This window comes from Quercus robur, chromosome 2, assembly GCF_932294415.1.
Source record: "Quercus robur chromosome 2, dhQueRobu3.1, whole genome shotgun sequence".
Taxonomy (NCBI): Eukaryota; Viridiplantae; Streptophyta; class Magnoliopsida; order Fagales; family Fagaceae; genus Quercus; species Quercus robur.
Window position 1 is genome coordinate 88,368,490 of NC_065535.1, and position 24,347 is coordinate 88,392,836.

General features: G+C 33.4%; 1 protein-coding gene across 2 annotated transcripts; it reads right to left on the reverse strand.

Moving 5' to 3' along the window:
* Nucleotides 1-224: 224 nt before the first annotated feature.
* On the reverse strand, nucleotides 225-9,463 carry LOC126715658 (AUGMIN subunit 8). 2 transcript variants are annotated; one of them, XM_050416379.1, is made up of 7 exons: nucleotides 9,270-9,463; nucleotides 6,042-7,476; nucleotides 5,389-5,508; nucleotides 2,961-3,077; nucleotides 2,788-2,877; nucleotides 2,183-2,290; nucleotides 225-712 (listed from the first exon to the last, which is right to left on the reverse strand). In XM_050416379.1, the coding sequence occupies exons 2-7, from the start codon at nucleotides 7,338-7,340 to the stop codon at nucleotides 647-649; spliced, it is 1,800 nt and encodes a 599-aa protein (XP_050272336.1). In that variant the 5' UTR covers nucleotides 7,341-7,476; nucleotides 9,270-9,463; the 3' UTR covers nucleotides 225-646. The 2 variants fall into 2 exon arrangements, with proteins under 2 accessions (XP_050272336.1, XP_050272337.1); XM_050416380.1 differs by lacking the exon at nucleotides 9,270-9,463 and adding an exon at nucleotides 7,565-8,017.
* Between the last annotated feature and the right edge of the window lie 14,884 nt (nucleotides 9,464-24,347).

A 24,347-nucleotide genomic window follows, 5' to 3' on the forward strand; every position in this document is an offset into this window, starting at 1 on the left:
GATGATACTTGAGCTCTGCTTATGAAAATCATACAAGGTTAGGACCGATTCAACTATTATCTACTTCATTATTCTTAAGAGATAATCCTGGAAAACCCCCAATTACAAAAGCTTAAGAATCAGAAACCACATTTCTTTTCTATTCCATCATGATACCCATTATGCAGTTCTTGAATACTGAGATAGTGAGATATGCAACTATCTGTTGTTAATGTTGTACATGATGGTAGAGAACACTAATCTATATCTGAAATATGTAAACCGGTATAAATGAATACACAAGAAAATATGTGCTTCTACAACAAATTCTTTTCTACTTTTCCCCCTATAACTTCTAACAGTGAATTTCCCTCTCTTTTGCTTCCTCTGCATTCTCTTTCATTTTCATGATACAAAAATTACAAGTGGAAGGATGGAACCAATAGCTCTTTTGTCGAGGAAAGAAGAAAAATAAAAGAGATAAAACATGATAAAATTCTCACCAAAGATTAATATAAGAGAAAAAAAAAAAAAAAAACTAAAAAATCAATTTACATTCACAATAAACCGAGCAGACAATTTGTATCTGCTGAAGTGACAATGCGGTGAGTTGTGTTAGCTTAGCAGCGGGTCAGGGTCATGGAGGTGTCCTGATTGCCAAGATTGGCTATTCACCCTTCTCCAAAGCTTGTTTCCTTTGTATGAGATGTGTCCTAAGGCTGTGTTCCTCTACCTGCTTCAAGCTAAAAGTATTCAGAAATTGTCCAGTACAAGCATTATTGAGAAACGAGTACATGTATTTAAACAAACAGTAATATTTCAAGCTACAAATTATATTACTATCCAGAGGGCATGCAGAAAGATATTTTCAGAGAGTTACGCCAAGAAATCAAAGAAGACTATCTATGCCAGTCAATTTAAAAGAATACACTCAAACTTGTTCACATTTATGAGACTTCAATTGAGACATGACAATATTTTACTGGGCGAATCACAAGGAGATGATAATGAGTTTCCCTTATCAACTACCATAATACATAACAGATTCGCAGGAATTTCTTATACCATTTTTTTATTGGTAATTACACAGGCATCCAATAAGTTTGGAACCCACAACTTTAACCTCCATCCATTTTTATCGAAGGAATTGCAATTTGAGCTAAAGCTCATTGCCGGGATTCCTCAAGACAACTAATAAACTAAGATATGTGTTATGCACTTTATAAAATCAGTGTCAAACAGACTTTGGATCACACAGACCTGACCCAACACTTCCAAGAGGCATGTTCAAACATTTTGAATCACCTCATTAGACATGATATGGATAAAACTCTATTCCATGCCTGTGCTTGCCTGTTGTTAGTCTCTTTTCCTTTATTTATTAAAAACAAAAATTGAATAGGGAGAGGAATTTGCCCAGGGGGTTTACATATCAATCAAGTAACTTAATGACTTTTTTTTGATATGTAGAAAAAAAGTTGCATGTTACTTAGAACATGAATTCATTATGTCCAGATTACTTTCAAATGTGTGCACAGTCCAGCACCACGATGCAATTAGTTGACAATTTGACATACAATCCTTGGCCTAGGTTAGGTGGTACAGAGGTCAGGTGGAATTGATTTTGGTCTTCAGATTAGAATATTGTTCTTCTTTGAAGTGGAGGAAAAGGCTGTACATCCCTCCCCTCCCCCCAACCACCCCAAAGATGTAAAGATTTTGACTTTCACAGGTGAAAAGCAACCAAAAACAAAAAGGGAGGTAAAATGAAATAAGGGATTAATGAGAACAAAACTCTACTCACTTGCGAGAAGGAAAAATATGTCATAAGCAAGATATCATTCCCATAATCCCCAAAGAAATTAAAAGTCTGGTTTTTAAATAATTTTTTTTAATGTAAAACTGACTCGGGTGTGACTTCAAAATGAGAACTTACAATACCACATATTTATTTATTTTTTTTTTTTATTGAAATTTTAATGTGATATGAGGTTTCGATTTTTTTTTTTTTTTTTTGATAATTTGATATGAGGTTTCAATTTTAAACAACCTTGACGCACAAAATTACTAATGCAACTAAACAGTAGTTGCAATAACTTCCTACTTACATTTGGTTCACTAACAAGATACTATGTCCTTAAAGAAGAAAACTTGCATTTTTGTTAGTAAATTCAAGTTCCGCCATCATGTATTACTGTCTCACCTGCATAGCTGTTGTGGAAGCCAAGAGCGCTTCACATTCGTCAAGCATGGCTTTCTCCTGTGCTGCTACGACTGCAAGTTCGGAAACCAGACTAGTCATACCCTCCACCTAAGGCACAAGAATATACAAGTAGTGTTCAGCATCAAGAATTAAGCAATAGATGAGCAAATGGTTATCAGCAAACACGTCTTAATGTTATAGACTTATAGTCAGGACTTTTGTGTAAACACTGGAGCATCATAAGCCTTGCCAATTAGATTTGGCTCAAGTGGTCAAAGGATGGGGTGCTGTTGGCATAAGTTTCATGTTTAAATCTTACTTAAAAAGGGAGGGAAAAAAAGAATCTGGAATAGCAAGTCCCAAAACGCAGACTGGTAATAAAAAAGCTTAAATGGAAGTAGATGAATGTGCTTTCATAGTGATAATTTACGAAAAAACTTCAAAGTGCTGAATTATGGAGTGAGAACTGCATGTCCCACACCATATAGGACAAACAAGTACTTGATTGAAAAGATATTGAGTGATGAATACAAGCAGAGAAAAGCTAAATTTACATCATGCATTACAGTATATGTGAAATAAAGCCTCATCAAGACAAATCTCACCCCTGAGAGCAAAGAGCATATAGAGGATCCCATAGCCTGCATCACATCAACAGCCGAGCAAATAGCAGCCTTTAAAGATTCAATATCTGCCTGCAAAAGTAAAAATTCAAAAATGAGGCAAAAAATTCTCTTTCCAGAAATCAAATCCAATGACCATTTACAACCTAACATACCCGGGCTCCTGCAGTTACCGGAAGACGGATAGTGCTTGCCTCTAAATCTTCCACAGCCCCAGATAAAGACTCAATATGATCTCTTTCAAGTAAAGCCCAATCATCAAAATAGACCATCTGAATCAATCATTGTACACATAAGCACATATAAAGGGCATCACTTAATGACTGAAACTAACAAAATAGATAAGTAAAAAACCGCATTCAGACATATATAGGATATGAACATAAAGCCACAAGTTCAACTAAAAACTTCCAAACTAAGAAATGTATGCCCGGAAATCATGTTTGTTTTACATGAAAAACTTTCTTAGGACAATGGTGAGATATCTGTAGCTGGGCTAAACATGACTAAGATACAGTACCGAAATAATTGTGTTGGTGATGCAGGAAGCACAAGAAACAGTTTAATTTAATTTAGTTTTATTTCTTTTTGAACAAAAATTGTATTTTTATTTTAGGTCCTAGTATTTAATTGGGTTAATTAGTATTTATATATATATATTTAAAGTATAGGGTATTTTTGTTAGTATTCCTATATAAGCTAAGCGTTGTACTCCAAACAGAGGGAGAAGATTTTGATGAATACCAGCCAACCCTAGGTGCGAACTCCTAGTGGGTTTTTCATCACTTGATGCTAACTCCAAGCAAGTCTAGGTGCTGACTCATAGGTTCTATCTTTTATTTTCCTGTTGTTTAATTCTTGTTGTAAAGTTCTGGCTTATCCTAGCCAGTTGGGATTTGGCATCATCCCAACTTCCTCTGCTTCTTGAACAACTGGGTTGCTGTACTAGTTCAGTGTTTCTGGATAAGAAAGACCAGCTCGGTACTCTCTAAATCTTTCACATTTGCAAGGAAAAACCTAGTTTCATCAAAGGCATCCCACATGCATTGTGTACTAACTAGATGATAATTTAAGAAGAATTTTTAGTAAAGGATTTTTTGTTAACCAAAAAAAAAAAAAAACATATTTCTCCAAGAGTGCACAATGCACTTTAAAAACGTCATATTCAAAGCTGTATTTTGACACAGATGAAAGTTTCCAACACAATTTGGCATTCCATATCAACCCCAGAGAAAACATTCCATATCCTGATAGTTACTACTAAACTCTTTTATTTATTCAAGAACTCTCATAGGCATAGTCCTAATTCAAGGACTGATGAATTAAAAGAAACATTTATTTCCATATACTTAATAAGAATAGATCCTAACTCCTCAGTACTATTGGGCCTGTTCTGATACCAACATAAAATAAAATTTTTTGGGCGGCATAAAATAGATTTGATACATTAAACACAATATCATTATGGTATCTGGTTTAATCTTACATCCTGAATTCTTTATGAGAGAAATTAGCATCATTTGGTGAAAAAGGTTCTTTTAGAATCAATTTCAAACCATTTGCTAGAGGTTGAAACAATCCGAACAATCCCACTACATTAGGGCCCTTTCAATGTTGCCCAAAAGCCATTACTTTACATTCAGCTAGCACTAAAAAGGCTACTCACTAGTAGGGGTGGTAGAATTATTCCAATTAATTCAGCTGTCCTTATAGAATCTTTATTAAAAAAAAGGGTTTGAAAAACTAGTGTCCTTTGACAAATAGCCACTCATCCACTTACACTTGATGTGACTGAAATGTCCTGAATGTAGTAAGGCCTTCAAGCATAATAGCGAGGTAGATTATAAGCAGCATCCCTTAACAAACTGCCACTAGTCCAATCTTAATCTTCCTAAGTGTTTTAAATGTAGTAAGGCTTTCCACACGATGGTGGTAGATAGTGGTGTCCCTATAAAAACTGCCACTTAGTCCAGTCTTAATCTTCCTGAATGTCTTGAATGTGGTAAGTGTTTCCATGTTCATTGATATGTCACAATAGCTTGGGCCTAAAGCTGATTTGGAACCAGACCCCAAGCTGATCAGGTATTTAATCTTGTATGTTCAAACAAGTGGCAAGCAAGATTTAATCCAACCCAACCAGAATTAGATAGAACCTGGAAAAGGTTGACTGTGTGGTCAGCAGAAGGTTAAGCCTTCTTTTCTTCTGATTGAACCAAATTTTGGTCTAGCTCCAATTCGATAGATCTGTACTTACAGGATGAATCTTAGGACTTTTTATTTGCTATGATATGAGCCTTGACACATAAATTCATTTAGATAGTCTATTGGATCTGACTCTCCTTTTTTTACCATGATCATGACATCTGCATAGCATCTTAATATATCCAATCTCAAAAAGATGGCTGGAACTTGGGTTTGAGCTCAGGTCTCCTTATATAAAAGAGAGCAGGCTATGCCACTAAGAAACAAGGCTCTAGGCAACATTAGTTTAACTTTTAACTAAAACATATAAAATACTTATCAAAAAGCAAATTGAAAACAAAATAATAAAATTGTACAGAGCAAGAGGCAGTGAGGCATTACTTGATTATTCAAAATTGAGTTCAGCTTAAGCTCTAGTGTCAGCTGTTGAAGATTGATCCTCTTCCTGATTACCGAATCCCACAGATCCAGTGTAGCATTCCAAACGTTAAATAAAGTTCTCTGCACCAACAAAAAGATATTAGATAAAATTTAAAATACAATGTAAAAGAAAATTTCTAGTCTAACACTAACATCACTGCTTAACAAGTGAAGACAAGTATGGTAATACACACTGAATATTTAAACCACAGAACACGAAATATTAACTTCACTTCCTGATAAGTAGAACATATTTGATAAAACAACCAAAAAGCATTTGTCTTCCTTACAAGACTCATCCACTTGACTTATAACAATAATTCAGTTTGTCTTTTATTTTCCAAACTTCAATACCACTACTGTGCATAACATACAACTATACTCAAGAAAATTAATGGTTATGGACTGCAAGTCAATGACTAGACAATCTGAAGTAAATGGGCATGTGCATTTGCGATTATGCACAAGTGCACCTGTGTTGAATTAGCTTCACTGAACATAAATATGATACTATAAAACTGGATAAGATATTAATATAGGGATAAACATTTGGCAAAATTAGAATGCCAACATTATCAAAAAGTTTGCTAATTCCACTGAGATCAAAGTTGTACCTCTGCTGTTACTTTCTGAATGTAAAGTACAGCCTCTGCCCGGGCATTTGCAAAGCGCCACTGCAAAAATCTATTGTATAGCAGCCGCAGATGATGAGCATCTTCTATGTAGCTTGCACCCTTTTTTCCTTTCTTAACATCTGCAATGAAACTAAGTACAGAAGTTGTACTGTTGGATTGAGCGGAGGAATGGGATGGCCGAACCCGAGATGGACTAACCCCTCGAGGAGGAGGAGTTGAAGGTCTCATCCGAGAAGGACTAACACCTCTACTAGAAGCGGATGACAATGCTAAGGTCTTACTAGGTGATGATAGCCGTGACCCAGGAGAAGGTAAAGACTGAGATCTAGATGGAGGTATTATTAACGGTGTTCTACTTGTAGAAACAAACTTGCGAGTACCAAGTACCTGTACTGGATTATCGTCAATTGAATTATCCACATTTCCTACTCTACCACTTACATCAAGTGATAATTGCCTTTCAGCATCACTAGAAGACTTCTGTAATGGTTTACCCATTGCATCAGATACAGGCATTCTCCTCAAGGAAGGAGCTGGACTACTAAAAGCCCTGACCATCCTGTCACTGAGATCAATACTTTTAGTCAATGCATTCCCAGCCGGTCTACTTGGCCATCGATGCTGATCTATCAGTCGAGTATTTAAACCATCAACTGGTCTAGAGTTCTCAGACTGATCAGGTGCATTCTTTCCTTTAAGAGGACTCCTCTTCCTTTCTGGGGTAGGCTTTCGTGGAAGGGTAGGTGTTTCAACCTGCTTATGTGCCACATTTGATGATGGCCGCAAAGTGCGGTCTGAAGGAGCATTAGGAACCGGTTTTTCCTTCTTACTGATAGGAATTGATATGGTATCAGATTGAAATGAAACACTCAAACTACGCATTGTGGAAGGCCATAAACTCTCCAGCGATCGACCATTTCCTATCTTTCTGGATGACAATTGTATATCTACAGCTGAATCATGGACTGGTGTGGACGGCCTTGATGTAGATGGTGGGGAAGGGGGTGTTGAGGGCCGCTTCCTCTCTAAAGATTGGGATCTCTTTGGTACCGATTTGGGGGTTGTAGGGGATGCAGACAATGATCTTGTGAGGCTTGGAGAAGGGCAACGCCGGGCACTCGCTGCCGGAGAAGGTGACTTGTACCTAGAACTAACTTCCCTTGTCCGAGGACGGCGGCTGGTGACTGCATTATTCTTTTCAGCCGGAACCAACGGTGGTCTTGGGGTCTCCACTGACTTATGCTTCCGCAATACTTGCTCTGATTCATATACATCCATCCAAACTATCCAAATTAGACCACATTGACACAATTTTTCACATAACTAAACCACATTTGACAGCCTTGGTGTATTCATGTACCCCAGGAATAACAGCTACTGCTCAAAAAGAAAGATCCTTTTCTCTGTAATAAATCTGCCACAAATGCACAACCAAAAGTAAGCCAGACACTAAAGCAAAGAATAACAACCCATCAAAAGATAAAGAAGCTTGAAAAGAATACATCTTTACAGCGACCCAGATCTGACTGAGAATGAATTATAGAATCAATACTAATAGGCGCATTTGGGGCTTGTTTTTTCATCAATATAAGCCCAAATCCAAGCAGATCAGGGCATGACAAAGCGGTTAGAGAGTAAGAAAACAACATCAGCCACAAATGGGGTGTCACGAAAATTTGCGGACAGTGCCACAACGTGAACTAAACGGTTATCATTAGAATGGGGGAGGGGTCCCCCTTGGAAATTGAGGAGACTAGGAGAGTGGGACTGGGGTGGTGAAGGAGGGTGTAGGATAAGAGAAGAGAGTGGTGCGCAGGATAAGGAAATGGGTGAGTGTAATGTGTATTTGTGTGTGTGAAAGACCCAAAATTTATTATAGTTTTTCCCTTTTGTCTCTCTCACGAGAGTGCCACGGTCGGCTGGGCTGGAAATTGGCTTTTTTTTCACTCACAAACAACAGTTACAACACAACACAACCCCACTCTACTTTCCTATTCCTTCCTTCTCTCCCAACCCAACTCCTTTTCATGAAAATGAATTCAAGGAAAATGATTTCCACCCAAAAAAAAAAAAAAAAAAATTTAAATACAAAACATTCTGAAAAGAAACATCAAACACAACAACAATCGGGGAATCAACTGTAACTCTCATAGATGAATTAGTACATTACACAATTACTTTACTATAAAACTGTTAATGGGGTCCTTAAAAAAAAAAACCTTTTTTCACAAGTAATAAAATAATGAAAGAAAAATCCGTGAATAATATATTTTGTTTGTATATGAAATGAATATTAAAGTTTCTTTGATTACTAGTACAAATTAAAGAACTTGCAGGTGCTAATATTCTTAGGGAAATGGAGGGCCACGTGGGATGGGAGATCATTGTCTAATCCCCATGAAAATATAGTAATTTACTACATTTGAAACAATAAATAAAGACCCAGAATTGCTTAGCAAATTAAGGAAAAAAAAATTAAACCAACAAAAGACTAACAACATTAAAAAAATATACAATTACTAAGAGACATCATTAAAAACAAAAGTTATCATTTTGACCATTTGAGATTAATTAGGAACAGAAATCGATGAAACCCAAAGTAAAAGGTTTTTTTCAGCAGCAGTGTCTGCTTTGTTGACAGACACTTTTGTCTCTGCTATTGAAGACATGCTCAGTGTTCTACTGCTTATTATGTAATCTTTCTCTCTCTCTCTCTCTAGAGAGAGAAAGAGAGAGAAAGAGTTCATTGATACCTCTTTGATGAGTTTCAGATATTTTCCTAAAATAGGCAAACAGAATAAATTTAATAAATTCATATTAATAAATCGAATCAAAATTTTCAATTTTGTCAATGAAAATAGCAGTTTTTCTTAATTTAATGCAAAACAAGTTCCCCAAAAAAAAAAAATTGAAATTTTGAAATAACACCGACAAATTCAAATCTTTGATTTTAGGTTCATTGATCATCGTTTAAATTCACAATCTTCATCGAAAGCATAGCAAACTCCAAAATCGAAGAACAAAAAAAAAAAAAACAACAATTCAAATTCCATTAAAGAAAAAAAAACTATTACTCGTCTTTAACAAATTTTCTTCCAATCGGAGAAAGAAAAAGAACCTCGGAAACTGAAACTTGGAAACGCTTTTACTCATCCAAAAATAGAAACAAAAACCCTAAAAAACAAAATTAAAATTAATTTAAATTACCGTGAATTACTTCGATCTCTTAGCAATTTCGGATCGAAACGACGCGCTGAGAAATCGAAGGGATCACCGGAGGCGGCGGCGGCGGCGTAAGAATCGGCTGGGCGGCGATGGGAGAGTAAAATTTCCGGCGGAGAAATATGTATTTATAAATTTGTTTGTGAAGCAGAGAGAGAGAGGAAGGGTTTTTAGGCAATAGAATTTAGAAAGAGAAATATATATATATATATATAAATAAAAAGTAGTTAATAAGAAATAAATATTAATAAAAAAAAAGAAAAAACGGTTTGATTCAGTTGGGACTTTGGGAGGGAAGTGAGTCAAAAGGGACCATGCCTGTTATTTTCGCGCCACCTACTTTTGTTAACGCAAACTTATGCACTCATTTTAATTAAAAACAAAAAACAAAAAAAACAAAAACAAAAAAAGCACACATTATTATTTACTATTTATATTCCTTTGAAAAAAAAAAATAAAAAAAAAATTCTTGGGACATTTTTCACGCATCCATTTTAAGAAAATGTTAGTGTTACAAAATAATTCATAATTTTTACTACAATTTGTCATGTAGAGTTTTTCGCTTTATTTTCGTGAATTATTTTGTGACATTAGAATTTCTTATCTATTTTTTCACGTAGAGTCTTTTTCACATTTATATTCATGTTTTAAATTAGGATGTTACAATTCATCCTCTTTTATATTGTACACATGATAAATCAAATCAAGGCATCAATTAATATTGTGTAAAATAGTTGGTGTAAAGTGGGTGTAAGAGAATATTTTCTTTATTTCTTTTACTCTCTTTGATTCCAACTTCTTACTAGTGTTATAATTTTTATTTATTATTATTTTTAACTAATCAAGGTTATTTTAATGTTGTTGATGTTGATGTTGATAATTTGATAGTTATACTAGGGAATAGTGGATTTGAACCTTGAAGGTCTTTATTAAAAACATAATGTGGTGCCAATTAAGTTATAAGCCTCTTGTATTAATTAAAGTTTAATTCTTGGAAAATATTGTATGTTTGTTTAGTATGTAGATGGTATTGGATGACTTTTCACTTTCCACTCTTAAATCTTCCTAAATTCTCATTAAAAAAAAAAGGTTCTTTAATCTTCTTAACAATGTAATGTTTGAGATTTAATGACAAGTGTTGTGAAGCTCCGCATTGCGACAATAACCGTTGATAACTATCAAGACTTCTTACTTCTCAAAGCAAGACACACATTCAAGACACAATCTATTTGTAATTTCACTTGTCAAGCTTTAGTTTAGCATTCAAAGTAAGGCATTAAATTCAAGCAAGTGGTTTAATTAATCGTAGTTGACTAGTTGTTACTCTTCTATTTTTACTGTATTGTTAGTAATTTGCATCGATTTATAAATTTTTTATTTCCTTAGTTATCTTGTGGTTAAGTTTCTGCCATTGATTTAGTTGTTACTCTTTTTCTTTTTTTAATCTACGATCCAATCAAACGCAACTCAAATATAGGTGTAGTTTGTACTTGTTTATGTTTGAAGGTTTGGGGTTTGGACTAATAATTAATTTTGGATGTAGATTGTAGAAAAAAGTGACGTCTACACTACTACTAATAAATAATACACTGGATCAAATTGCCTGATTGGATCTTGTAAGACCGTTGTAGGTTTAGGTCATAAGTTATTATGTTACTAAGATGGGGATTGATTTGCAGTTTGAACTCGATCTTGTCTTCTTTGTTCAAAAAGACTAAAAGAAAGTGAAATGAATAGGTTAATCTTACCTAAATCATAGTTTTACAAAAAGGCGAAAATAAAAGAAAAGAAAAACTCATTGCCAAATACAACTCAATTTTAAAATCTTCTTTGGCATTTCCAATTCCAAAATTATCTTTATTAAATTTTGTTAATCTTGGTTTTCTTGGTCTTTGGCATGTAAGCAAAAAACAAGGTAAAATTACAGATTAATGTCGGGAAAGGAGACAAAACAGCTTATATGTCATTAATAAGCAGTTCATTTTCAGGTGATAGTTAATAATTAAGGAGGTGAGAGTAAAGTTAGTTGATAGTACTACTTGAATTGAGTGGGAGTCAAGATTAAAATTTGGAAACCTTAAGGTGGATTAGATGTCACTGTTTTATGAACTTATCACCACCACCATTATTTATAATTTCTAATATAATTATAATTATGATGGTGGTGTTTTATTATAAAGGGTCTTCAAAACTATGATAATTTGGTGGGAGTTCAATGAAACTACAATTAAGACTAATAACTTTAGAATTCTGAAGTATCATATGTATAGGTAGCATTGGCAGTTGCATTAGCTGACATGTGAGGAATTCGTACGTGGAAATAGTTAATTAGACCATGAAGTTTAACTGTTTAAGTGTCTCAATAAGTGTTTATTTATGTAGCAAATCCATATGGTATGAAAGGGACAAACGAATTTTCTCCAAGAATTAGCTTAATCCAAAAATCTACCTAACCCTATTTCTTTGCTAAAATTTTTTTTAGGTTAAATTGGCCCCGGCCATGACAAAAGGTCCTAACCTTACTTTTGCTAATAAATTACACCACCACCCCCCCCCCCCCCCCCCCCCACCCCCACACACACACATCTTATACCCATCTTAAAATTGTGTTTTGTTCTTTTTTACTTTTTATTTTATTTTATATTTTAATGTAGTTCAACTAGCACAGTGTGTTTGTTATGTTTTCAATTGAAACATTTAGGGTGTGGTTGGTTGGAGGTGGAATAGGGAGGATACAAAATAAAGCAGAGAAAATAGGAGTGGGTTTAAACCTCTTTTCCCTCATTGTAACTATCAAATTTCATTTCAAAGCTATTCAAAAAAAAAAAAAAAAAAAAAATGTCAAGAGCATTGTAGCTCAATTAGCACAATGTGTTTGTGTTTTCAATTGAAACACCAATATTGTGTATGGCGTACTTGCTTGTAAACTTTATCATGATAAACACAATCATTTTTGCTTATAACAAGTAGTGGAATGTTCATAAAAAAAAAATTGTGTTTTGTTCTTTATTAATTTTTTTTTTCAATGTATTTCAACTAGCACAATGTGTTTGTTGTGTTTTTAATTGAAACATTTTGGGTGTCTTTGGTTGGAGGTAGAATAGGGAGGATGCAAAATAAATGAGAGAAAATAAGAGTGGGTTTAAACCTCTTTTCCCTTCTTGTAACTATCAAATTTCATTTCAAAGCTATTGAAAAAAAAAATGTTAAGAGTATTGTAACTCAACTAGCACAATGTGTTTGTGTTTTCAATTAAAACACCAATTGTGTACTTGTAAACTTTATCATGATAAATATGATAAACGCAATTATTTTTGCTTATAACAAGCAGTGGAATGTTCATAAAAAAAAATAGTGGAATGGAAATTTCAAATTTTAAAAACGCGGCCATAGAACCTTTTTTTCAAATTTAAATTTGAACCCGCAACGAGTAGGAAGATGGGAATTTAAATGCCACTTAGTTACAAGGCACCAAAAGTGAATGGACAATTGCACCGAATTATAATAAGTCTCTTGGATTGTATACAACAATATCAAATCAATGTATTTACTTTTTATTATATTTAATTAAAATTTTAACTTTAGAAAACATGTTGATATTGATTTGATTCTTATATAACATTTTTGAAAATGAATCCATGTCTTTGCTCATGGTGGCATGAATTCAGTGCCTAAAAACCTTTCTACAAATGTAGGTATTATGTTGGTCCAAGATAAAGATAGTAATCTTGTGAAGGTGGTGATCACATACAATAATATTGTTTGAGATAGATATGTTAGAATTATCTCACAATAATTTGTAGTGTCTTATTTATAGACACATATCTACCCTTTCATGAAAGGCCACACCCGATCGAGTAATAGTCAACATTTTTCAAAGTTTGTAACCTTTCAATTCTTTGGAAGGTTGTATCTTTATTTTCAAGGTTTGCAAGTTGGAACACCCTCCTCCTAATTAGTGGGCGTACTACCCCCGATTTGTAGATTTTCATTGTCATTGGTGGTTGTAGGAAACCAATGGATACAATTCTTGGTCATGGATATAAGATTAGGCCTAGTCTTTGTGGGCATACTCATTGAGTTGGTCTATAGTCTAACATTTGTAACAACTAAAGAAAATCTAAGCCTAACCACTAGGGTTTAAGGAATATCTTTCCACTCATCATTTGGTGATTCAAATGATCATCCACATGCATTTTTTTAAGATAATGCATTTAATTAATTTAAACAATTCACATCATAGTAACATTGTTTGCTTTTCTTTATGAGAAGGGTAAGATTTTAAATTCCCCAACATCCCCTATTGTTAACTATCAAAATATAAATAAAAAAATGAGTCATGATTATTTAATAATTAATGTAACTATATGTACATCTAAATATTTATATGAATTGCCAATACAACTAGGTTAAAAAATTTATATTGCTGAATAATTCTTTTTTTTAGATAGGTAGATAGTGAGAGAAGGGGAATTAGAGTTTGAACCATATACACATGAAAAAGAAGAAGAAGAAGAAGAAGATGTCATTATTGATATAGCATTCTTGAAATTGACCCGGTTGTATTGGCAATTCAATCCACTTGAAATTGATGGATTTTATTTGATCCGTTATGAGATAGGGGGATCCGGACAGGTTTTTCCCTAAACCGAAGTTACTCGGATTGGGAACAAGTAATACTCGAGCCCAGCCTGTATAATAAACTCAAAAAAAAAAAAAAAAAAAAATGAAATCACAAGCCTCTCTCTCATCTGCCATTTTTCTATTTGTGGGAAGGAAAATTCCTAATAAAAAAAAAAATGTCTTTTGAGGTAAACTCGAACACTCAAGTTGTTTATGCCACAGTCGATTTGTAAGAAGGAAAATACTCACCGAAGCTATGGTCGATTTGTTGTCCACCAAACCTTCTCAAGCTTTCCATCACCATCGTCTCTGTTTCTCAGCTGCACTATCAATCCACCATAGCCATGATAGTGCCAATTTGGCACTACGGCTATGGTGGTTTGACAGTGCAAAAGGTAATTATGGCCTTGGTTTTGTCATTCTTGAAGTTGACCCATTGAAGAAACCCAGTAAATTTTGCATTTGCCATCTGTCAACATGACGAAAATTCTCCTCTCTCTTGCTGGAAGCAATTCTTTTTGTCTTGTCTAGTCTCTTTTACACTCTGAAAGACTTTAACCATCTAGATTTTCAACGAAGTATAGCTATAAAGGAAAATAAAATCATAAAAACAAATCATATAATACAAGGTAAAGAAAGGATTTTTTTTTTTAACTCTTTATCATTAGACAAAAACATTTTTTTTAGAGAGTTTTAACCTATAGTGTTTACTCCTAATGATAGTTTTTTATCATCAGACTAAGATATAAATCAGTTTTTTGTGTAGACGGGTATTGAACCAGAACTATCATCAGACCAAGACATTAATCACTTTTTGGTGTAGGTGGAGATTTAACCCCAAGTTTCTTATTTAACCATTAGAGATTTTACTAGTTGAATTAATTGAAACCCATAGTAAAGAAAGGAGTTGGGGTATGTCATGAGTGAAGATCATTACATTGTTCCCACGCTATATAAAAAATGAAAAGTAAACAGACCAATTGCCCGTGTTGCATTCACTGTTAGTACTACTTTGACCTTTTTATTTTGGTAAAATTTGACAACCATTGATTATTATCTATATAATATATTAAAAATGAAATTTCAATAAATCATCCAAATTAGATTTTAGACTAAATTACACTTTAGATATGATAGAAAATGTGTGCGCCAAGAATGAGGATGGTGGGCCGGCCCTCACTTGAGCTCACAATCTATTTGTAGTGTGGGCTTTGGATTTCCTACCTTGGGCAGTTCCTAACACAGAGACCCAACAAAGCAATCTCTCCTTATGAATTCTTCTATTCTCACTGCTACTACTCTTTTGTTGCTCTCTTGCTCCCTCTATTCTTAGTTTCCTATGGAATTATTCAACCCATTTTCTTCCTTAGCTTCTCATATTTATGGTCTAAAATTAGTGGAAGAGTTATGATTGCCCTAGGTTGTTAGTGGACAAGGGGGTTCAATTTCATTGCTTTTAAGTGGGTGTTTAGTTGGGTTTAGGAGTGAGAGTGGTGGCTTTGGAACTAGTTCCCACCTCAAGGAGGATGCTCGGCAACGATATTCCCCGAGGCAATACCGGGCAGCTAAGGTATATCATCCCCAAGCAGTCACATTCATGGTCAAGATGTGACTAGCCGAGCAAGTTCCAGATTATGAACCATGACGTGTATAAAATTGCCTACATAATGGGCTTTGGATCGAGCCTAGTGGCATGGAGCTCGGGCCCATTGCTTTAGCAGGCTGGGGGCCCAACTTCGGACAAAGGGGTAAGAACCATGGGCCACACTGTAATGTTAAAGTTCAAGGCCCAAATGGGCCTGGGGACCCCGTGCCGTACAAAAAAGTTGGAGAATATTAGGATAGAAAAATTAGAGGATGAAGAAGATATTAGTTTTGCTTCACATGGCCTAAGTAGAAGATATGGAAAAGTATGATGATAGAAAAAGTACAAATTATTGTTTTTTTATTTAATTAAGAAGAAGAGTGGATAGAAAGAAATTATAATTTGTATCAATTTCTTGTTTTGCACTTATCTCATTATTTACTACACTATGTAATAGTATATTAATTTAAGTAGAATTGTGGATATGATTTGAAGTAGATAGTAATGAAATCATAATTAATTAAAATTTAATTAAATTAATTAATTTGGTAAAAAAAATCTAGCGATTAGTGCAATTGTCTAAATATTTAAACCAATGTTTTCTGGAAAATTGCTCATTTTCCAAATAGCATTTTCTAGAAAACTGTCTCATTTTCCAGTGTTTGGTAACGACCTTGAAAATGAGTTTGAGAATGTTTTCTAGTGTTTGGTATGCAATTTTTTTTTAAAATATTTCTTTTATAATTTAAAACATGTATATTATGTAAACTAACTAATGTAATCATTATAAATAAAAAACCAAGAATGAATTTGGTTTTCATACTAAAATTTTGACAATAGATACAATCAAAATTAATTAGTTGTCAAATTTTCATGATCTCTACTACTTATCTTGCTCATATATATAGACAGTAATGTACGTACACACACACACATATCAACCATTTGTCTATATATATAAATTTGACAAGGGAATACATTTTCAATAAGTATAAATAACAATAACTTTTAATTGTCTACTCTTTTTGTTGGTATACTAATTGTCTACTATGGTCAACCACAAGTATATTATTCTAAATTATGTATTTACATAATGTACTGTATAATATATCATCACTGCATAGTATCTGCCAACAAAAAAAATATTTGCCAACAAATGCAATTCTCCTAAACAATTATCATTCATTATATAACAATATTATTAGTCCACGGTAAAGATTGTCCCATGTAAAAGCAATTTAGAGCAATATAGGTACTATGTTTAAAATTTTCATCTTTTACTTCATTCTTTCTTTCTTCTTCTTCTTCTTCTTTTTATTTTATTTTTTATTTTTTTGCACTTTATGTACGAAAAAGAAGTAACTTTTGCCTGGAATCCATCAAACCAAAAATTTCTTAGAGAAAAAAGAAAATCGAGCTTGAAATTCAAAGCAAAGAATTGAGATTTTGGTAGAGAGGAATGAAATAATTACCACTGTAAATTTGTTCTCCTTTGCAAGTCGGAGCTATTAACTGATCAGTGAAGGAAAAAAAAATCTAATCAGAGAATTGCGTTACAGAGGGGAGAGAAACATAGAGAAAAGAGAGAAGAGAGACAGAGAGAGAGAGATCTATGGGAAGAGGAGAGACCAAAGTTAGTGACAGTGAAGGTGTGAGGAGAGAAAAAGCAAAGGGAAAAGAGAAAAAGTGAGAAAACTTACCATGAGAGAGAGAAGGCGCCAAAAAATTATGTTTCCCACGGCTATAGACGAAGATAATATTTATAGGAGATGCAACGTGTGAGAGAGAGAGATTGTTTTCCAAAAAAAATTTTTGGAAAACAACCTATAGAAAATAAGCCTTATTTTTATTAGAGTTTTCTGTTGACCAAAGATAGTTTTCCATTGACCAGGTTTTTTTTGTGCTACCAAACACTGGAAAATGTGAAAAACTATCTTTATAGAAGGTTTTCCAACGAAACAAACAGAGCGTAAAGCAAATCTAACTCCATCCGGTGTGCTTGCAAAGGTTCCTACTTCATATTCACATATGACCATATTTTTCCAAAAAATAAATTAAAAAACACATACATAGACCACAATTAATAAGAAAAAAAAGGAAAAAAAGAAAAAAGAAAAAAGAAAAAATAGATTTTGGACTTAACTGAGACTTCTTGTTGGATGTGGGTGACACAGTAATAATTATTGACCACGTCAGGGAAGTCAAGAGAATTAATAGTGTGAACGATATGAAGTTCAACAAAGTATAGCGTGGCAAAGTACAACAATGTATGTATCCAATTATTACAGGCTCAACAATGTCTCCACCTAGCTAGGTACGTAGCTAGAGATATCGGAACATTACGAACAATTCATAGAAACCAAAAGTCAAGGTTGGACATTTTTCTAGATTTGACAGTGGAATTTTCTCAATAGTTTGCGTACTCAAGGTTTTCTGGGTTGACCAAAGACAAGAAATAGTACAAGCTAGAATATTTAGGGTATTTAAGTGGGACGTCCCTGTAGTGCTGTTTAAATTGTCAAATGGCTGCTGGTTAATTAAGACTCAGTTTTGTGGAAATCTGTGCAGACATGCATGCAAGCAAACCCAGCAAGCTTTAACTGCTAGTTCATTTTATATATGTAATAAGTATATATTTTCATTTTTCAATTGACTAAAATATTGCTGCTATCTAGACTTTCAATCAAATGATGGATTAATTATAATATATTTTATAATTTTTAGGATAACTGCACCATATAAATTCCTCAAATGATAAGGATTATACACACCATGTTCATTGTTGTTTAGGTCAACTTTGATATGTTAACTTGTCTATTTTATTTAATATTTTTCAATTAACCTCAAATCATAAAAACTAGAAATACTTAACATTTTGAATATATAAAATTTATTACAGTTGAATTTCAAGTGGATAAAGTATAATTTTATAAGTTACATATTAACAAGTCGAATTCAACCCACAAGTTGATAAAATATAATTTTCTCAACAAGTACAGTTGAATTTCAAGTGAATAAAGAATAATTTTGTAAATTACATATTAATACAAGTCATATTCAACCCAAGTCACAAGTTGATTAAATATAATTCTCTCAATTCAATGGTTGAGCTGGTGTGACTACCTCCATTCTGATTATAAAAGTGAATATTTGTTATTAGGTTAAACTTTTTGAGTAAACTTTTGGATATTATAGTTTCAAAAGAGGCAATACAATAGGCTCTTATTAATCTTTATACAACTAGTAAACTTTTCTCAACAAATACAGTTGAATTTCAAGTGATAAAGTATAATATTGTAAATTACATATTAACAAGTCATATTCAACCCAAGTCACAAGTTGATAAAATATAATTCTCTCAATTCAATGGTTGAGCTGGTGTGACTACCTCCTTTCTGATTATAAAAGTGAATATTTGTTATTAGGATAGACTTTTTGAGTAAACTTTTGGTTATTATAGTAATCAAAAGAGGCAATTCAATAAGCTCTAATTAATCTTTGTACAACTAGTAATTCAAAAGGAGAAGCGAGGTTTGAGGTTTGAAAATGAAAAGAAAGTTTTGAGTAGTTGTCATGAGCCACCACTTTAGCCGAAAGGTGTAAGTACCATTTTTATTTTACAGCTACTGTGCACATTCTCAGTGAAGTTTGGGTCCACAAAAAAATGATTATAAATTAAAGTTTCTAATCCTATGTTGAACAGTAATTAAGTAGGCCATTTCCGTGATTTCAATTTCACAAAGTTAATTGGTTCAAACCCGGCCCATAAACACATGAGGATCTTTGGTTCTAGAACCTGTCAGTTTGCCATTAAGCAGGGTCCCAATGTCTAAGAAAAGGTTTTTTTTTGTCCTTTTTATTTTACAACAAACACAAGAATTCAAAGTGAGGTTTCCTTGATGGAAAATTCCAGATAAGGTCGTTGAATTAAATTTTTTTTTGGTAAGATTCTATTCATTTGTTTTGAAAGTGTTATGAAAATGTTGTGAATATAACTTTTTTTTTTTAATTTTTAAATAAAATAAAATAAGAGTTTAGAAAACTTCCCTAACTTAGTATATTCTTATTTTAGTATACTCCTTAAGGAGCTCAACGTTAGATATATATATATATATATATATAAATATATATATTTTTTGGATTTCCCTTTCTAAATTGGGGTCTTACCCTATTTTAGGAGCCCAATGTAATTAGCATCTATTAAGGATTTAAGAGCCATCCAAAAGTGAAATTATTATCCAAAAATTTAGATTTTTTTTTTTTTTTTTGGAAAACACAATAATTTAGTCGTTTAGACCATGTCATTGCACAAAAATTTCACGGGATAAGTATAATATAAAAGGATTAGTTACAACTTACAAATTACTCGATTATTTGAAATTGTAGTTCTTTATTTTATTTTATTTTTAATTTTTTACTTTTTTCTAGATATATTTTTTCAAACAACATATTTTCATAAAACTGAAAAACAAACTGTACAATAGTTCGATAAATATAAATGTCTTCCACGTGATATGCACATGTTGCATGAAACACAGAATTTAGTTCCCAATTGACCATGAAATGGACAAGAGCTATTCTATCTCAGAATTCAAGAATAAATTTGTTGTGTTGCCTCCTCCATAAAGCTCTAATGGTAAGTTTCATTTTACTCCAAACCATTGGGAGATTCAGTGATAGCTTTAAGAAAATATATAGGAAAGTAATTTGTAATTTAAATGAATGCGGTGTCACAATGAGGACCAGAGAAAGGTACTGTAAGGGTAATTCTTTTTAGAATTTTGTGCTCTTGCTGTAAAGCTGGCATGAACATCAGCTAGTCAATTTTTTTTATGGACTAGAACTTCTGTCTTCTTGATTTGTAACTATACAGGAACCTGGATTGGCTAATTTCCAATCAGTATGCTCTTTGTCTGTGCCCCCACAACCATTTTTCCCTTCCAACATGAAAAAAGTACAGAACCAATCAAACAAGTTAGCCTCTCCCTTGGTGTAAAACCTGTAATGTCATAATTTTTTGTTGTGATCTATGTAAAAACATAACATTTTTCACAATTACTGATACTCTGATATAGTTTATTATGATTGAAGCAATATCATTTTTACTTGAATCCATCGCTCATATCACTTTCTTATGCACCATTCACAGCAAATTATGTCAATATTTGTATAAAAAACTATAAAAAAAGATTGTGTGCCTAGACTTGTTGAAGGGACAATATCTCGAGGGAAAAGACATGTTTCCATATTTTGACCAAAATAATTGTCAAGTTCGAAGGAGTTGTTTGATGAATTTCTCTTGATTGCTGCCACATGCGATGATTCCGACCTATGGTATATCATGTAGCTCTCAGCACAAACATTGTGGGCCTTTGTCCCATCTCATTATCACTGTGTTCTCAATTTTTCTTTCCATTCCCTTACGAAAGGAACTTTAAGATGCAATGGACGTGGTATAGCTCATTCATGGAAATATAAATTATTGAGGATAAGGCTAGGAAAACTCCACTGGAATTGCTGTAAAAGTCTAAAAGCTAATTTGTAAAACTTTTTCCTAGATTTCGATATGACATCGTTCTATGTTTGATGTATGAAAAAAGTTTTGCCACGTTGTAATTAGCTAAAAAAAAATTCAAAAGAATTCAGGTTAGCATGGTTATCCTAAAGCAACCAAATTATAGTTATCCTTGCCTTTCAATAATACCAAATCATTTGCTTTGAAATTGAACTTTACGTGCTAAATGGTGTGATCAACTTGGGATTATCAATTACGCATAAACACTTGAAAAAGATGTCATGCCACCCATAAATTTTGATACTCATAAGAGGAAATCTTCTATGTTAATTAAATATTTAAACTATTCTAGGCCAAATGATGGGCACTCATGTGCTGGAAGGTGAAAAGCAACACAATCATGGTGATCAAAGCCCATGAATATGCCATACCCTGTGCATGCCCCATTGCTGCTCCAACAAGTTCTTTTTATTAGTTTTTTACAGGATTTCTCAAAAAAAATCTCCAATGGGTCCCAACTAGTCGGCTATATCTTGGCTCTCAACACATGTCAAGTTGTGTAAGCTTGCAAATTTCATGTGGGTATTATTAATTCTGTGGAATAGTTTATTGAGACAAGAAATATTTGGTACAGAGTGGTTCAGAATGATGTTTTTGTCCCTGTATGATTCTCACCGATTGTAGTTTTGTTTGTTCTGTAGGATTATTGTACTCGTTGACATTGGATATTTGGAAATCTTCATTAAGAAATGAACAAATCAACTTAATCAAGTATGGGAGAAGAGCAAGGCTCTAAGTCTCAAAATCATTTACTAAACATATTTTGCTGTCATATGGCCAGGAGATAATGCCATAATGATATTATTCAATTCTTTTTATGTAAATAACTTGGGTTCAAATCTTTCCTATTCTCATTGTAAGCAAGAGAGAGAGAGAGAAACACAAAAAACAACTATCTTGCTGCACTAACACCCTTCGAAAAAGTATGCATTGAAGCCTCTGATAGTTGGGGAATTCGTATAATTTCCTTATAGAGATACTTCTGCCGTTCTTTTTGTCTTTCTTTTGTCCCGTGTTAGTTATGTTGCAGAGAAACATCCAAGAAAACGAGAAGTAAATATAAATATATAAACTGCCTACTGTTGCTAGGCAAGTATACCTTAAAAAAAGAAGTGATGCTACCAAGTATTGGACAAAAATAAAAATACTTTGTCCTAAACTTAGTGTTCTTTTCATACTTCACCAATTCCAATTTAGTACAATTTTTTAAAATAACTAAAGTTTAAAAAGGGGAAGAAAAAATAAAAAATCAGACATATGGTATCCGGTATTTGGAGTACAAAATCCATATACAAGATTTAAAAGCTAAAATGTAGCATTAATTGTTATTACACTTTTATTGAGCCACTTTAGTGAGCCATTTCAGTCCATTTGGGTCCAGTTCGGTATACTTTAGTACAATTTAGTCTATTTGATCTTTCCAGTCCACTTTGGTTCACTCCAATTCACTTCGGTGATGCTTTAAAAGGAGAGGATTGTGTAGAGAGAGGAGTTGATTCATTGACAATTATGTCACAATTTCAACATAATGTTGGTAGGTTCTTGATAAAATTACATTTTTCTTATATTATTATATTATTGAAGTCTTGTATTCTTTTTTCTAATTGATGAGTAATAAAAGCCATCCTTATCTATTGCACTCGTCCGAGAGACATAAGGTTTGTCCAGAACTAACAATTATACCAACTTATCTACCATAGGCAAGAACTAGTTGTCCATACCACATGACTCGCCCGAAGTGCATTCATCCACAATGAACTCTATCAAAATATGCCACCATGACAATCACTCTACAATCACGCAGGACAAGTTATTCTTGGGTATCACAAATGGAGATTGTTCCTCCAGCCCACGACTTTTGAACATGGAAACAATCTCTGAGTATCTCGCTCCCACTAATTCCATACTGCAATCACGCCTCCTATAAGGAATGTGGCAAAAATCAAGGGAATGTGGTCCACTCAAGACCCCCTATATAAACACCAGACCTCTCTCATTTCAAGGTAAGTGTGGAAAATCCCAACTCTTGCACATTTAGAGTTCTTGAAGATCTTCTATGAGATTCTAGCTTAATCATCATCAGGTCTCTGGCTGGCACGACAATGGTGCACTCTAAGAATGTTTCCTTCCTTACAAGTATTCCAGAGCTTCTTAGTTTGGGCAATCAGCTCACTGATTTCTTATATCACCATTAATATAAGTGACGAATTTACTTATATATATGTTTCCTCTTTAGGCCATTAAAGACGTATAGAAGATAAATCATTTATAAGAAGCACTAGAAACAAATTTCGAGCACAAGTTATATTATTTAGAAAATATATCACCTTATATAATAATTGTATAGTGACCCAAAATAGGATCTTGCAATCTATAGAATCCAACATCGTCTAGGAAAGCACATGAGAATGTGCTTATAAGGAGTGACATTCCTTTAATGTGTAGAGGTCTTTACCCCTACTACTGTGTGCTTTGAGGGAGAACAAAACCGTGAGGGGCATGGGTCTCAAAACGGACAATATCTATACAGTTGGAGCGGGGCCTACAAATTGAATCTATGTTTCCTTAAAAAAACTCAAGAAAAATTAAAATACTTTCAAATAACATACATAGATAGCTTAATTTAGAAAATTTAATATATTGTATCGACTATACTTTGTTTGAAAATAATAACATCATTTTAAGAAGGGTTTGAGATTAACACTTATAAGTTTCACTCTCATATACCATTTTTATTTTCATTTAACAAAAAAATAAATTGTCAAATTTTTTTTGCATTGCATTGGTCTGCAACTGGTGAAATACTAAAAGTGGGACAAAATATTTTTGTTCGCATAGACATGATCACCATAAGAGCACCACCCTTCAATTTTCATTAGGTGCATAACATCCAAACTCCCTCTCAAAACGTGGGCCTTTATCAATCCTAGTGTTTTACACCCTAATAATTGCTGATGAAGGCGGCACAATCACGTTCAAGGTTAATCCATGGAATGGCATAGAATCATACCCGAGGCAATTATTTTTTTGAGAGACATCAAAGTCTGATTACAGAATAATAGTGCTTCTTGGGGAATGAATGGTAAAGGTATTTGACCAGTTTACTCAAATTGACAGGAAAAACAAGAATGTGTTTTCTTCTATTTATTCATTTATTATCTTCCCCGAGAGAGAATTTTTCTCTGATGAATGCCTGGAAATTAGCAGTCAATGTAATAAAAACCAGTTTTATGTGCCATATGTAGTTGAATAGTATGGTTGACATAGAAGATGAATATGG

What these genes read in the sequence shown, in the direction of transcription:
- LOC126715658 (XM_050416379.1), bottom strand. Translation starts at nt 7,340, where the DNA reads ATGGATGTATATGAATCAGAGCAAGTATTGCGGAAGCATAAGTCAGTG. An exon ending in ACTCAATTTTGAATAATCAA is followed by an intron (nt 3,078 to 5,388) that starts GTAATGCCTCAC and finishes TGATTGATTCAG; the next exon opens with ATGGTCTATTTTGATGATTG. An exon ending in TATGCTCTTTGCTCTCAGGG is followed by an intron (nt 2,291 to 2,787) that starts GTGAGATTTGTC and finishes CTTGTGCCTTAG; the next exon opens with GTGGAGGGTATGACTAGTCT.